We start from the raw sequence: 16544 nt of genomic DNA, 5'->3' as shown, positions 1-16544 counted from the left end.
GGGTCCAAATCTATAACTCCGGAAAGTGACACACAAGTGGTAAAGAGGGAATGCGGTACGCTTGATGTCATTGATCAGTATGTCAGGAAATCATGAAGCAGCTTTACACAACTTTAGTTAAGTCGCATTTAATAAAAGTCGCATTTGGAGTATTATGTGCAGATCTGGTCGCCAATAAAGCCTCTGGTAAGGGTGCAGAGCAGGGTTATTAGAATAATGCCTGGATAGGGGAGTATTAGCTACAAGGAGAGGTTGGCAAGACTTAGTTTGGTATTTCTGGAACAGCAGAAGTTGCAAGGAGACCTGATATAATTATGAGAGGCATAGAAATGGTAGCCTGTCAGAACCTTTTTTCCAGGATAGAAAAATCACCAATGCATCCACGATTTCTAAGGCCACCTCCTTGAGTACTCTGGGATGTAGATCACCAGGCCCTGGGGATTTATCTGCCTTCAGTCCCAACAGTTTCCCTAACACCATTTTCTGTGGGGAAGCACTGCCGGTAAGGAATGAAATTCAGTTCTTAGCAAAGGATGACATAGGATCAGAAGATGTACAGTCCCTGTGGGTAGAGGTGAAAAACTGCAAGGGTAAAAAGATTAAATGGGAGTCAGAATATAGGGGACAGGTTTCAGTTAAAATATTTAACAGACATTTGGCAGCTTCATGGATAGAAAAGGTTTAGGAGGATATGGGTCAATTGGGACAAACTGGGGAAGGCATTTAATCAACACAGACGAGTTGGTCTGAAGAAACTAATTCCACGCTGGGTAGCTCTACAACTCTATGAACCAGGTAGACAAAAATGCTGGAGAAACTCAGCGGGCGAGGCAGTATCTATGGAGGGAAGGAAATAGGCAAAGTTTTGGGTCAAAACCTTTCTTCGACCCAAAATGTTGCCTATTCCTTCGCTCCATAGATGCTGCCGCACCCGCTGAGTTTCTCCAGCATTTTTGTCTACCTTCAATTTTCCAGCATCTGCAGTTCCTTCCTAAACAAACTATGAACCAACCTGGTGAATCTTTGCTGCATTCCTTCTAACATTTTGGTTTAGATCAAAACGGTACATTTATTCCAGGTGTAGCCTCACCCTATATAATTGCAGTGGGACATCTTCACTTTTATATTCAGATCATCTTGCAATAAAGGCCAACACACCACATTGTTATTAGTTTTCATTTACTTGAGTCCAATGTTATGAAGGTCCCTTTGAACGTCAACAGGATCCAATCTCTTACCTATATGAACAATAACTTTATATACTCTTGTTTCAGGTCTTCCTTCACCCTCCTTACTGATAATGAAAGGAGCATATAGAATTCACTTACCATATCCTGGACTGGTGGGTTTTACTTTAGGATAGATGAAATTATTCTCAATAACAGCAGTTGGTTTTGGAGTTTTAGGTTCATACTTTTCAGCTGTGAAATGCAAGAACATGAAAATGCAAGGAGTAACAAACAACCTCAAGGTCATAATTCTTCTACACCCACAATCAATGCATGTTCAGTGTTGCAAGATTTTCATAGTCAGATGTGTAATCCCTGCCTTTGACACCATAATCCTATCCAAACCTATCTCCCAACGACCTGGACCAACGACTCAGCACCAGGTTGGCACCACTCTGCCACCAGGTTGGTGACTGACCCACAGACCACTATCAGTAAAGATAGATGACAACACCTCCTCCACAGTAAATATGAACACCGGTGATGTTAATTTTCAACATGAATACGTTCTCAGTCCCCTGCTCTACTCACGGCTGTGTGGCCAAAGTTGGCTGCAACTCCATGTACAAGATTGCAGATGACACCACAGTGGTAGAAACATAGAAAAAAAACAGAGTCAATAGGCCATCCAGCCCAGAGTCAGCACCGCCATTCAATAGGATCATGCCTGATCATCTAAAATCACGTTCCTGCTATTCCCCCATATCCCTTGATTCCTTTAACAATGATCTACAGGAAGGCGATAGAGAATTTAGTAATAGGGTGTCAGGATGATAACCTCTCCCTTAATGTCAGGAGTCATGGTGGAGAACATACCTCAATCAGCATCAATAGTGTGGATGTGGACATTGAATTGAATACTTTAGTCATGTGACAAGTCATAGTGACATTCTTTGCTTGCATATCCAAAGTATGCAAATAGTCCCGCATAAAGGGCACTTACATAGTTACAGAGGACCCCGGCGCCAGCTTCCTCTTAGTTCTCCCCATCCTCACGCCGGTCCTCCATTGTTCTTCCCCTCCTCACGGCAGTCCTCCCACGTCAGCTTCACCTTTGCTCATTTCCGCGGCAGCGGCATCTTCACTTCCATATAACCATATAACAATTACAGCACGGAAACAGGCCATCTCGGCCCTACGTGCCGAACACTTATTTTCCCCTAGTCCCATCTACCTGCACTCGGACCATAACCCTCCATTCCTTTCCCATCCATATACCTATCCAATTTATTTTTAAATTATAAAATCGAACCTGCCTCCACCACTTCCACTGGAAGCTCATTCCACACAGCTACCACTCTCTGAGTAAAGAAGTTTCCCCTCATGTTACCCCTAAACTTCTGTCCCTTAATTCTGAAGTCATGTCCTCGTGTTTGAATCTTCCCTACTCTCAATGGGAAAAGCTTATCCACGTCAACTCTGTCTATCCTTCTCATCATTTTAAAGACCTCTATCAAGTCCCTCCTTAACCTTCTGCGCTCCAAAGAATAAAGACCTAACTTATTCAACCTTTCTCTGTAACTTAGTTGCTAAAACCCAGGCAACATTCTAGGAAATCTCCTCTGTACTCTCTCTATTTTGTTGACATCCTTCCTATAATTGGGCGACCAAAATTGTACACCATACTCCAGAATTGGTCTCACCAATGCCTTGTACAATTTTATCATTACATCCCAATTTCTATACTCAATGCTCTGATTTATAAGGCTAGCATACCAAAAGCTTTCTTTACCACCCTATCTACATGAGATTCCACCTTCGGGGAACTATGCACAGTTATTCCTAGATCCCTCTGTTCAACTGCATTCCTCAATTCGCTACCATTTACCATGTACGTCCTATTTGGATTTGTCCTACCAAGATGTAGCACCTCACATTTATCAGCATTAAACTTCATCTGCTATCTTTCAGCCCATTCTTCCAAATGGCCTAAATCTCTCTGTAGACTTTGGAAATCTACTTCATTATCCACAACACCCCCTATCTTAGTATCATCTGCATACTTACTAATCCAATTAACCACACCATCATCCAGATCATTGATGTAAATGACAAACAACAGTGGACCCAACACAGATCCCTGTGGCACCCCACTAGTCACTGGCCTCCAACCTGACAAACAGCCATCCACCAATACTCTCTGGCATCTCCCATTCAGCCACTGTTGAATCCATCTTGCTACTCCTGCATTAATACCCAACAATTGAACCTTCTTAACCAACCTTCCATGAGGAACCTTGTCAAAGGCCTTACTAAAGTCCATATAGACAACATCCACTGCTTTACCCTCATCGATTTCCCTAGTAACCTCTTCAAAAAATTCAAGAAGCTTAGTCAAACATGACCTTCCAGGCACAAATCCATGTTGACTGTTCCTAATCAGACCCTGTTTATCCAGATGCTTATATATATTATCTCTAAGTATCTTTTTCATTAATTTGCCCACCACTGAAGTCAAACTAACAGGTCTATAATTGCTAGGTTTACTCTTAGAACCCTTTTTAAACAATGGAACAACATGCGCAGTACACCAATGCTCGGGTCCTATTCCCGTTTCTAATGACATTTGAAATATTTCTGTCATAGCCCCGGCTATTTCTACACTAACTTCCCTCAATGTCCTAGGGAATATCCTGTCAGGACCTGGAGACTTATCCACTTCCACGTGACCGTCCTCGTCCGTCGGTCGACTGCCGCTCCGACCTCTCCACTATCGCCGAAGGGTCCGTCTCCGGATGCCTCCGTGACGCCGAGCCAGGCCCCAGCACGTTGGCCGCGGAGTTTCGTCGACTCGTGAGGCTCTATCTCAGACCCGCGAGGCTCCAACCCGCGATGCCCGGACTCCGGCCTGCGAGACTCCGGCCTGAGCTTCTCAGCAGCACCTCCAGAAGGGGCCTACCACAGCGGATCCTCCGGAGAGCACCTCCGGAAGGTGTGACGGTTCTTTACCCTTAATATTACCAACATCGGTCGTGGACAAACCACATTGTAATGATATCCAAGAGGACACACCCACCCACACCTCTACTTAAAGAGGAAACTGGACATTTGGCATGTCTCCAATGATTCTTACAAACCTCTACACCTCAAGAGGGAGTTCAATTTAGCTCTTAGGGCTAACGGAATCAAGGGATATGGGGGGAAAGCAGGAACGGGGTACTGGTTTTAGATGATCATCTACCTCATCGAGACCCTCAAACTATCTTTAATTGGACTTTATCTTGCACTAAACATTATTCCCTTTATCCTGTATCTGTACACTGTGGGCGGCTTGATTAATTTGAAGTTTTTGACTCCTAGGAATTTGAAGTTTTCAACCATCTCTATGTTGGCGTCCTCAATGCAAACCGGGGTATGTGTACCGCTTTGCTTCCTGAAATCCATCACTATCTCCTTTGTCTTGCTGACATTGAGAGAAAGGTTGTTGTCTCGACACCAGCACTCGAGGTTCTCAATCTCCTTCTGTACTCCGTCTCATTATTATTTGACGGCACACTATCACCGGTGATGTTGCCTGACCTTGCTTTGTAGCCAGTTATCTTATTTAGATCATGCCACATTCTCTGTGTGTTTGAGTGATTATACTGGGACTCCTGTTTGTCCCAGTATTGTCTCTTGGCATCCTTGATGGCTTTGTGGAGATCATAGCGGGCGTTCTTGTACAGCTCTGAATCGTTTGACTTGTATGCAGCAGACCTGGCCTTAACCTGTGAATGTACCTCACGGTTCATCCATGGTTTCCAGTTGGGCAACACTCGGATTTACTTGGTCGGCACACAGTCTTCCACGCACCTGCTGATGAAGTCAGTCATGGCAGTGGCATACTCATTCAGGTTAGCTGTGGAATCCCTGAATGTGGATCAGTAGCTGACTCAAAGCAGTCGCGTAAGATGTCATCCGTGCCCATTTACGAGCATTTACCAACTCTCTGTACTGGTTGGCAGCATTTCACAATTCTCTGTACCTTATCCAGGTGAATCACTTCTGCATCCTTTCCAACATAATGATATCCTTCCTGTAGATGGGGGACCAGAACAGCACAGAGTGATCCTAGTGTGGCCTCATCAACAATTTGTACAGCTGTACCATGATGTAACTACCCTCTGAATGAAAACGTTGCCTGAGGACCCTCTTAAATCTCTCTCCTCAACCCTTAAGCCCATGACCTCGGGTTTTAGAATCCTCTACCCAGGTAAAAGGTTGATGAGCAAGGCATTTTATCCATGCTCTTCATGATCTTGTACACCTCAATGCCAACAATCAGCCTCTGACGCTCCAAAGAACGAAGTCTAAGCCTATCCAATGTCTCCCTATAACTCAAGCTCGCAAGCCCAGGTAACATCCTGATGAATCTTTTCTGCACCTTTTCCAACTTAATGACATTCTCCCTGTAGCTGGGCAACCAGAACCGCACAGTGCTCCAAGTGTGGTCTCACCAACGACTTGTACTGATGCATCATAATATCCCAACATTAGTACTCAACGCCCTTCCCAATGAAGGCCAGTGTGCCAAACCCCTTTTTTAACCACAGTGTCCAACTGATTGGTCACGTTCAGTGAAATGTACCCATACTCTCAGATCTCTGTGTTGTGCAACACTCTTCAGAGGTCCACCATCTACTGTGTAAAAAGCCGCTTCTCTGGATACTTTCAAGAGAGAGCTAGATAGGGCTCTTAAAGATAGCGGAGTCAGGGGATATGGGGAGAAGGCAGGAACGGGGTACTGATTGTGGATGATCAGCCATGATCACATTGAATGGCGGTGCTGGCTCGAAGGGCCGAATGGCCTACTCCTGCACCTATTGTCTAAATCCTGCTCTGGTTTGACAACTCAGACTTGCCAGACTTGCCAGAGTTATATTTCATTTGCCATTCCTTGATCCAAGATTCAAGAGAGTTTATTGTCATGTGTCCCAGATAGGACAATGAAATTCTTGCTTTGCTTCAGCACAACAGAATATAGTAGGCATGAATACAGAACAGATCAGTGTGTTCATTTACCAATATAATAATAATAATAATAATAATAATAACTTTATTTATAAAGCACTTTAAACAACCGCAGTTGCCACAAAGTGCTGTACATGAGAACTCATGGACAAAAAGTTATTACAAACCATTAAAAACCATAAAACGAAGGACTAAAAAACAGTAAAAATTAAAAGACATTAAAAGCACTAAGAACAGGAGCAATGTCTCAGCCAGTGTCGAAAGCCAGAGAATAAAAATGAGTTTTTAGGGAGGATTTGAAGATGGACAGTGAGGGGGCCTGTCTGATGTGCAACGTCAAGGTGTCCCAGAGCGCCGGAGCAGCAACAGAAAAGGCTCTATCCCCTCTGAGCTTCCGCTTAGACCTTGGTACCTCAAGGAGCAGCTGATCAGCTGACCTGAGGCACCGGGCAGGAGCATATAGGTGGAGCAGCTCAGAGAGGTAAGGCGGGGCGAGCACATGTCTACCCCGTGTATTATATAAATATATACACACATGAATAAACAGATAAAGTGCAAATAAACAGATAATAGTAAGATTAAACTCTCTGGGCCCTGGCCTAAAAAAGGCTTCCGGGGATGGTGTGAGCTTTCATTCCGAGCTTTCACCAGTCCCATGGAATTGACGTCGACTGGTGGATGCGATGGGGTACTGCCGTCTGGGTTGAGTGGTTCTGCTCGTTCCGGGTCCTGCCCTCATGAGGCCAAATGCTTTTGATTCCTCATCCAGGTCTTTGACTTGTTTGGGCAAGTCCTTGCCAAATAGCAGGATCTGTGGTTCTGAGGCCGGTGTTCTGCACAGTCCTGCGAATTTCGGATTGAGGGCAGGACTTATTGCTTCCTTGCAGAGGTTGTTAATCTCATACTGTGTGTTACACAGTAGAGCCAGGGTATCTTGCTGATTAGTTGTCATGTCTACCCCGTCCATGCAACGACCATAGGAGGTGATAGCCGACGTCAGGAGCTGCAGTTTCAATTCTTGGGTTCTGATACCCTGTCCAATGTACCCCCAGATTTGGCTGTTGACAGCAGGTACATTTAATGAAATGCAGTTTTCAGGAGGCGTGTAGAGGTCCAACGCCTCATTGTCTACCTGTTCTTGCAGTGGTTTAGATGACAGGTAGTCAATGCCGGCCGCCAGTTTCGGCTGTAACGGCCGCCCCGCTCGCGGTGTTGCCACGTAGCGGTTCACCACTCCCAGCAGCTCTTCCTGTTCCTGTACCCCGTGCATACTCCCGATATCTTCGGCCAGTGACCCCTGTTCTTGACCAGCCCAGTCCTGGTCGCCAACCCTCCCCTCTGCTGAGGGAGATGCGATGGCCAGTGTGTGGTAGTGCACTGGAGCGGGAGTGCTTGTGCTCCCTTGGCGAGCTTGCCCCATCTCCTGGAGCAAGTCTAGCTGGAGCATTTGCTCCATGAGTCTCTCCATTCGGCACAAACAGCCACCTTTGCCGCTCCCGGGCGGTGAGTCTTCCGTACCGGACTCGTCTGAGTATACCGGCCGGTCCGACTTCCGTTTTGCCTTACCTCCAGCCCGCTGCTGATGTTCAGGTTGTGCTAGTGGTGCTGGGCTCGGCTCGGAATTGGTGTCGGTGACATTGGACCGCAGCGTGTGCGGTCCAGGTGCCGCCAATCGCCCCCCACTGATGGAACCCTCCTGTTCCGTTGGAGTCGAACGGGGAACGACCTTTCTTGATTGTTTTCCCTTGTTCATCCTGTGAGTGTACAAACAAGAACAAGGGTTTTGAAAACACGACCTCAGAGTAAGTTACTTACCTGGAGGTCCCGTTTTTAAACTTCTAGCGTGAGCGCCTGTACTCTCGTTCGTCGCTGTTGCACTGCGTGAGACGCTATGTCGCGCATGCGTGCTGGACGGGGTCTTCGCGTAGTCACTCACGTGACTCCGAAGTAAAATGATCTATTAATGTTCAGAGTGTTCAAGAAGGAACTGCAGATGCTGGAAAATCGAAGGTACACAAAAATGCTGGAGAAACTTAGCGGGTGCAGCAGCATCTATGGAGCGAAGGAAAAAAAAAAAGGATTTTTTTTTTTTAATGTTCAGAGTTTTGTTTGAGTTGAGTTTAATAGCCTGATGGCTGTGGTGAAGCAGTTATTTCTGAACCTGGACGTTGCAGTCTTCAGGCTCCTGTACCTTCGACCTAAAGGCAGCGGGGTGATGAATGTGTGGCCAGGATGGTGTGGGTCCTTGATGATGCTGCCAGCCTTTTTGAGGCAGCGACTGCGATAGATCCCCTCGATGGTAGGGAGGTCAGAGCCGATGATGGACTGAGCAGTGTTTTCTACTGTTTGTAGTCTTTTCCGCTCAAGTTGCCGAACCAAGCCACGATGCAACCGGTAAAAGATAGAGTCCTCTTGACACACCGACTCTCCGTAATCTTCTCAGGAAGTGGAGGCGCTGATGTGCTTTTTTTATAATTGCATCAGTGTTCTCGGACCAGGAGAGATCTTCAGAGATGTGCACGCCCAGGAATTTGAAGCTCTTGACCCTTTCCACCATCGACCCGTTGATATAAACGGGACTGTGTTGACCCACATTCCTAACTGATCTAGATCTTGTAAACATTGATATCCTTCCTCACTGTCCACTATAACAATGTTGGAGTAATCTGCAGATGTGTTATCCAAATCACTAATGTATTAACAATCAGCAGTGCATCCAGCACTGACTCCTGCGGCACTCCATCCGTCACAAGCCTCCAATCATAAAAACAACCCTCCACAACTATCCTTAACACTCCTTCCTCCAAGGCAATTTTGAATTCAATCAATGAGCTCCCTTGGAATCTATGTGATTTAACCTACCAGACTAAGCTTTCCATGTGGGTCCATGTCCAAAGGCTTTGCTAAAGTCCATCCATAACATCCACTGCTCTGTCCACATCAATCCTCTTGATGATGTCTTAAAATAAAACGGAGATTCTGGAAACACGATGTTGCACTATCTCAGGTCAATCGCTGCCTGAAGATGTGTTGCTGGGGTTATGAGGCAGCTGTGCCACCAGCTGTGCCCCTGCACTGCACGTTCCATTGAATTAAGGTCGGAAAGGCTGCAAATGGGATTTTGCAGATCAATAGTCTTTCTAAAGACAAAAATGCCATTGTCAGACACTCACCTGGCTGCTGTGAAAACCATGTTGCACTGTCCACGCTGCCACCTTGTCCTGCAGTGGTGCAATTTGGGGGTGCCCAGCCTGGGTCACAGTGGCATGCGTCATTATTGTTACATACCTAAGATAATAGAAGATGATATCATCTAAAGCTGTAGATTCAATACATCTGTATATCACATTCAAAATAAGATGCAATATTACAGCACTCTGAAGAAGGGCCCCAACCCGAAATGTTGCCTGTCCATGTCCTCGATATGCCCAACCCGTTGTGTTAATTTGTGTTCTACATAGAAACATAGAAAATAGGTGCAGGAGGAGGCCATTCGGCCCTTCGAGCCAGCACCGCCATTCATTGTGATCATGGCTGATCGTCCCCTATCAATAACCCATGCCTGCCTTCTCCCCATATCCCTTGACTCCACTAGCCCCTAGAGCTCTATCTAACTCTCTGTTAAATCCTATACAATATATGGCTTCCTGACTTTTATCCTCAGCATCGCAATGGATGAAGGCAAGCATGCAATTTCAATTCAATTCAATTCAATTCAATTCAATTTATTGTCATTTGGACCCCTTGAGGTCCAAACGAAATGCCGTTTCTGCAGCCATACATTACAAACAAATAGACCCAAGACACAACATAATTTACATAAACATCCATCACATTGCTGTGATGGAAGGCCAAAAAAACTTTTCTCTCCACTGCACTCTCCCCCCCCGATGTCAGAGTCAAAGTCAAAGCCCCCGGCTGGCGATGGCGAATTGTCCCGTGGCCATTAAAGCCACGCCGGGTGATGCAAGGTCGCACACCGGGTTCTAGATGTTAGAGCCCCCGGCGGGCGCTCGCAATCCCGCGGCCATTCCAAGCCGCGCGGGGCGATGATGTAAGGCCCCGCTCCAGGAGTTCTTCAACCCCGCAACTCGGGCGGGAGAAGTCGCCGTTGCGGAAGCCCCGAAAAGCGGTCTCCCTCCAGGGACCCGCGGGCTCCCGGTGCCGTCCGCCAAACCCGCAGTTGCAGCCACCGAATCTCCGGGGGTCGGGCCGCAGCAGCGTCCACCACAGCTCCACCCGCTCTGGACTCGGCCAGCTCCGCGACGGTGAGGTGAGTAGTCGGCACCACAGCCCCCGGTCTTCCTGTTGGAGGCCGCTCCTCGTTGCAGCCCCAACGACAACGGAGACCCGACAAAGAAAAGGTCGGGTCTCCCGTGCAGGGAGAGATTTAAAAGTTACCCCCCCCCCCTCCCCCATCCACACACATACCCCAACAAAAATAACAAAAACTACATAAAAACATAGACATAAAATAATAAAAACGCAGACGGACTGCAGAGGCCGCTGCTGACGAGAGTCGCGCCGCCTACCGAATAGGTCTTTTTGAACCACCCTTTCTATTTGTGTTGCCACTTTCTTGCAGCTGGACACACCCAAGATCCCTCTACACATCAACCCGCCAAAGGGTGCAGGTCTTACTGAATACCTTTCACTTAGATTGGATCACTCAAAGTTGCATTAAACGTCATTTGCCAATTATCTGCCCCATTTTCAATTTATACCCTGATGAATTCTTTGACTATCTTCCTCATTATGCATTATTGCCAATTGTGTAATCTACAAACATACTAATCAAACCAAAATAGACACAAAATGCTGGAGTAACTCAGTGGGACATGCAACATCTCTGGAGAGAAGGAATGGATGAGGTTTCGGGTCGAGATCCTTCAGACTTTGAAGTCTAGAGTCTGAAGAAGGGTCTCAACCCGAAACGTCACCCATTCCTTCTCTCCAGAGATGCTGCCTATCCCATTGAGTTACTCCAGCATTTTACGTCTATCTTCTGTGTAAGCCAGCAGTTCCTTCCTACATTAATCAAACCAAGTACGACTTTGACCGTGTCATTTTCACAAACAACAGAAGACTCAGCAACGATCCTTGGGGAATATCACTGGTCACTGACCTCCAGTCAGAATACCATCCCTCCACTACTTAAATAGACAAGGCACTTTTGAATACAATCTCAGTCTCCATGGAACCCATGTGCCATAATCTTCTGGATCAGCCTACCATGAGGGGCCATATTGAAGGCTTTGCTGAACTCTATGCAGACATCATCCAATGCCCTACTTTCATCATTCAACATCTCAAAATGCTCAACCAAGTTTGTAAAATGTGACCATTTCCACACGCTGCCAGGCTAACAATCCTGAATACGTCTATGCTTTTCCAGATGTGAATAGATTCTATCCCCAAAAGTCTTCTCCAAAAATGTAAAGCTCACTGGCTTACACAGAAGAGTACAGCACAGTAACAGGGTCTTCGGCCCACAATGTCTGTTCTGAACCAAGACCAACTACTACCTGCCTGTACATAATCAATATATCTCATTCCCTGTATAACCATGTGCACATCCAAGAATCTCCTAAACGCCACTATTGCATCTGCCTCAACCACCACTACCAGCAACGTGTTCTAGGCACTCACCAACCTCTATATAAAATACCTGCCCCGCACATCTTCAAACTTTGCCCCACTCACTTTAAAGCTATGCCCGCTAGTATTTAATTATTACATCCGGGGACAAAGGTAATGACTATCTACCCCATCAATGTCCCAACATGTATGATGGAGTTCACTGTCAGCAAGACAATGAAGATAGTGATGGACTTCAAGAAGCGAGGCGATACACATACCCCAGTTTACATTGCCGGTGCCGAAGTAGAGATGGTCAAAAGCTTCAAATTCCTAGGAATCAATATGGCCAACAAATTATCCCGCACCACCCATATTGAAGCAATGACCAAGAAAGCACACCAACGCCTCTACTTCCTTAGAAAGCTTAGGAAGTTTGGCATGTCCCCAACAACTCTCACCAACTTCTACAGATGTGCCGTAGGCATTTTATCAGAATGCATCACAGCATGATTTGGGAACAGCTCCATCCAAGACTGCAATAAATTGTAGCAAATTGTGGACACAGCCATCATACAAACCAACCTCCCTTCCATTGACCCCATTTATACTTCACGCTGCCTCAGCAAGGCCAGCAGCATCATCAAGGACGATTCGCACCCTGGCCACTCCCTCTTCTCCGCTTTCATATCGGGCAAAAAGTGTAAAAGTGTAAAAACACACACCTCCAGATTCAGGGACAGTTTATTCCCAGCTGTTATCAGGCAACTGAATAATTCTACCGCAGCTAGATAGCAGTCCTGAACTACTATTTACCTCAGTGCTGACCCTTGGACTATGATCAGACTTTACTGACTGTACCTTGCACTAAACGTTATTCCCTTATGATGTAACTGTTGTCTAACTGTGGATGGCTTGATTGTAATCATGTATTGTCTTTCCACTGCAACAAAAGCTTCACAGTGTACCTCGGTACACGTGACAATAATAAATCTAAACCAAAACCAATTTCTAAAGTAAGATGGGCAGGGAAGAGAGGGATGTCGACCATGTGCCGACAGATGTGCAGTTTGAATTGGTATCATAGTCAGTACAGACATCTTGGATGAAGGTCCCGTTCCTGTGCTGTTCTATGTCGCAAGTCTAGCACAGTACAAATTCAAATCTGATCATTTTGGAAGGACTATGACTTTAAAGGTCATGCTTCATGCTTAGCTGGGTTACATTTAAATTTCTCAAAATACAGAAAGGATGAACTTTCCGAGCTCTTACCCCATGACCATTGCAGTGCTTGTTACACTTGGCGACACCAAAACCAGCCACGCCACGACAAATGGTGTTGAAGCACGCCTGAAGGATAAAAGTAATTCATCACTTTAACAGACACAGTAACATTATTTAACGTAAGCTTGGACAGACTATTCACAACACACATCATGATGCAGCTTTGTAGGACTTTCGAAGATAGACACAAAATGCTGGAGTATGCACGGTTTTTCCGACGAAGGGTCTCGACCCAAAACGTCATCCCATTCCTCCCCTCCTGAGGTGCTGCCTGTCCCGCTGACTTACTCCAGCATTTTGTGTTTATCATCGATGTAAACAAGCATTTGCGTTTCTTCCTACACATTTATAATATTTTTGATTGGCTGCATTTGCAGTATTGTGTGCAGTCTAGGACACCGCATTACAGGAAGGATGTCAGGGTTCATAGAGTCATACAGTGTGGAAACAGGCCCTTTCGCCCAACTACCACTGGATGTGGAGGATGCTTCCACTAGTGGGAGAGTCGAGGACTAGAGGTCATAGCCTCAGAATTAAAGGACGTCCCATTAGGAAGGAGATGAGAAGGACTTTCTTTAATCAAAGGGTGGTGAATCTGTGGAATTCTTTGCCACAGAAGGCTGTGGCCAAGTCAATAGGTATTTTTAAGGCAGAGATAGATAGATTCTTGATTAGTACGGGTGTCAGAAGTTACGGGGAGAAGGCAGCAGAATGGTGTTAGGAGGGAGAGACAGATCAGCCATGATTGAATGGCGGAGCAGACTTAATGGGCCGAATGGCCTAATTCTGCTCCCATCACTTAAGACCTTTTAAACATTGTGATAGTACCTGCCTCAACCACCGCCTCAGGCAGCTTGTTCTATACATCCCCCGACCTTTGTATAAAAATGTTGCCTTTCAGGTTCCTATTAAATCTTTCACCCCTCACCTTAAACCAATGTCCAAATCTGGCCCATATCCTTCTAAACCTTTCCAATCCATGTACCTGTCCAAGGGTCTGCTCTGCAAGGTTATATCACTTGGGATCCAGGGTGAGGTAACCGATTGGATAGAGAATTGGCTTCATGGAAGCATGCAGAGGGTGATAGTGGAAGGTTGATCTTTGGACCGGAGGTTGCGACTCGTGGTGTGCCTCAGGAATCGGTGCTGGGCCCATGGCTGTTTATGGTTTATATCAACAATGTGGACGAGAATGTAGAATGCAAGATTAGTAAGTTTGCAAATGTGCATCACCAGCATTAAATTCTATCTACAATTGCTCTACTTAATATACCACACCCCTTTCTCCACCCGCCCCTCTCCCAAGTCTCCCCCCCTCTCCGCCCCTCTCCCTCCCCTCTCCTCCTCTCTCCCACCACCTCTCCCACTCCCTCTGCACCCCTCCCCCACCCCCCTCTCCCTCTCCCCCCTCTCTCTCCCCCCCAGAGCCCTGCTATTCACTGTGTAGGTCCTGCCCTGGTTGGACTTCACAAAATGCAACACCTTGCAGTATTCTTGCAATAAACTTCAATAACCATTCATCAGCCCACCTGCCCAACCAATCAAGGTGGTGCTGCAATTTTTATAACCATCTTCACTATCTACCACTTTAGGGTCATCTGCAGACTTACTAATCATGCCGTGTACATTCTCATCCAAATCATTGAGATGACCTGTTGGACCTGCCAACCAACATTTTGTGATACTTGCATTAGGACACCTTGATCCCTGTGTATTTCACTCACTTGCAGCCTTTCTCCATTTAGATAAGTAGAGACTAAAGTAGATGTCATATGCACAAGCACTGTGAAAATGTTGCTTGCAACAGCATCACCAGCACATACACACAGACAACACACCAAAAGATATATAACACCTCCCCATGATGGGTATCAGTCTGAAAGCACCAACTTACTCCAACTCAGTTTTCTATGAGGCAGCTGTTTTCAGTCTATTCTGACAACTATGTCCGATTTCAATTTATACCACCAGCCACTTACATGACATCTTGTCAAATGTCTTTTGGAAATCACTACATACTACATGTGGAGATTCACCTCTATAAGGTCCCCCTGATACAATCTCAAAGAATTTGAACAAGAATTTGAATTTGAATTAGGATAGGCTGGGTGAGTGAGTAAATGCATGGCAGATGCAGTATAATGTGGATAAATGTGAGGTTATCCTCTTTGGTGGCAAAAACAGGAAAGCAGACTATTATCTGAATGGTGGCAGATGAGGAAAAGGGGAGATGCAGCGAGACCTGGGTGTCATGGTACACCAGTCATTGAAAGTATGCATTCAGGTGCAGCAGGCAGTGAAGAAAGCGAATGGTATGTTAGCATTCATAGCAAAAGGATTTGAGTATAGGAGCAGGGAGGTTCTACTGCAGATGTACAGGGCCTTGGTGAGACCACACCTGGAGTATTGCATACAGTTTTGGTCTCCTAATCTGAGGAAAGACATTCTTGCCATAGAGGGAGTGCAGAGAAGGTTCACCAGACTGTTTCCTGGGATGTCAGGACTTTCATATGAAGAAAGACTGGATAGACTCGGCTTGTACTAGCTAGAATTTAGAAGATTGAGGGGGGATCTTATAGAAACTTACAAAATTCTTAAGGGGTTGGACAGGCTAGATGCAGGAAGATTGTTCCCGATGTTGGGGAAGTCCAGAACAAGTGGTCACAGTTTAAGGATAAGGGGGAAATCTTTTAGAACCGAGATGAGAAAAACATCTTTTACACAGAGAGTGGTGAATCTGTGGAATTCTCTGCCACAGAAGGTAGTTGAGGCCAGTTCATTGGCTATATTTAAGAGGGAGTTAGATGTGGCCCTTGTGGCTAAAGGGATCAGGGGGTATGGAGAGAAGGCAGGTACAGGATACTGAGTTGGATGATCAGCCATGATCATATTGAATGGCGGTGCAGGCCCGAAGGGCCGAATGGCCTACTCCTGCACTTATTTCCTATGTTTCTATGAACAAGTTGTTAATAATAATTTCACCATCGGATTCCCCAGCAGCCCCTTCCTCTTTAAGGAAAACAGCCAAACACTCCTCAGAAATGACATGTTTCTTCCCAGGCAGTCTCCTGGTAAATGAAAATAAATAAAACTACACCTATGCTGGAACTCTGAAATAAAAACAGACAATGCAGTTACATTTCCCCCAGATTAAGTCTGGTATTGCTCTTCTAGGCTGCCACGATATATTCAGCTCGAGAGAGGTGGGGGGGGGGGGGGGGGGGGGGGGGGGGGGGGGGGGTGGGGGAGAGGTGGGGGGGAGAGAGGGGAGGGGAAGACTATCCTCCTCACTATCCACAACACTACCAATGTTTGTGTCATCTGCAAACCTGCCAGTCATATCACCTACATTGGCATCCAAATCACATAGCACCAATGTCTCAGCACCACTTTCTGTGATAATACTATGATTAAAAGTTGTCTGCCTTCCAATCACAAAGATTTACAGGGATGTTGCCAGGACTCGAGGGTCGGAGCTATCAGGGGAGGTTGAGTAGGTTGGGA

General features: G+C 46.0%; 1 protein-coding gene across 1 annotated transcript in view; it reads right to left on the bottom strand.

Annotated features, from left to right (window-relative positions):
• Positions 1-544: 544 nt before the first annotated feature.
• LOC116989155 (disintegrin and metalloproteinase domain-containing protein 19-like) overlaps positions 545-16544 on the bottom strand; it is a 78453-nt gene continuing 62453 nt past the window's right edge. Inside the window, exons 16-19 of the mRNA XM_033046417.1 lie at positions 13029-13106; positions 9353-9467; positions 1329-1421; positions 545-582 (exon numbers count right to left, since the gene is read on the bottom strand). Coding sequence (XP_032902308.1) covers positions 545-582; positions 1329-1421; positions 9353-9467; positions 13029-13106 — 324 coding nt within the window. The remainder of the gene's footprint in view (positions 583-1328; positions 1422-9352; positions 9468-13028; positions 13107-16544) is intronic.

Source organism: Amblyraja radiata, chromosome 1 (assembly GCF_010909765.2).
Source record: "Amblyraja radiata isolate CabotCenter1 chromosome 1, sAmbRad1.1.pri, whole genome shotgun sequence".
In the NCBI taxonomy this organism is placed as follows: Eukaryota; Metazoa; Chordata; class Chondrichthyes; order Rajiformes; family Rajidae; genus Amblyraja; species Amblyraja radiata.
The sequence above is the reverse complement of the archived record's forward strand: the minus strand, read 5'-3'. Positions and strand labels throughout refer to the sequence as shown.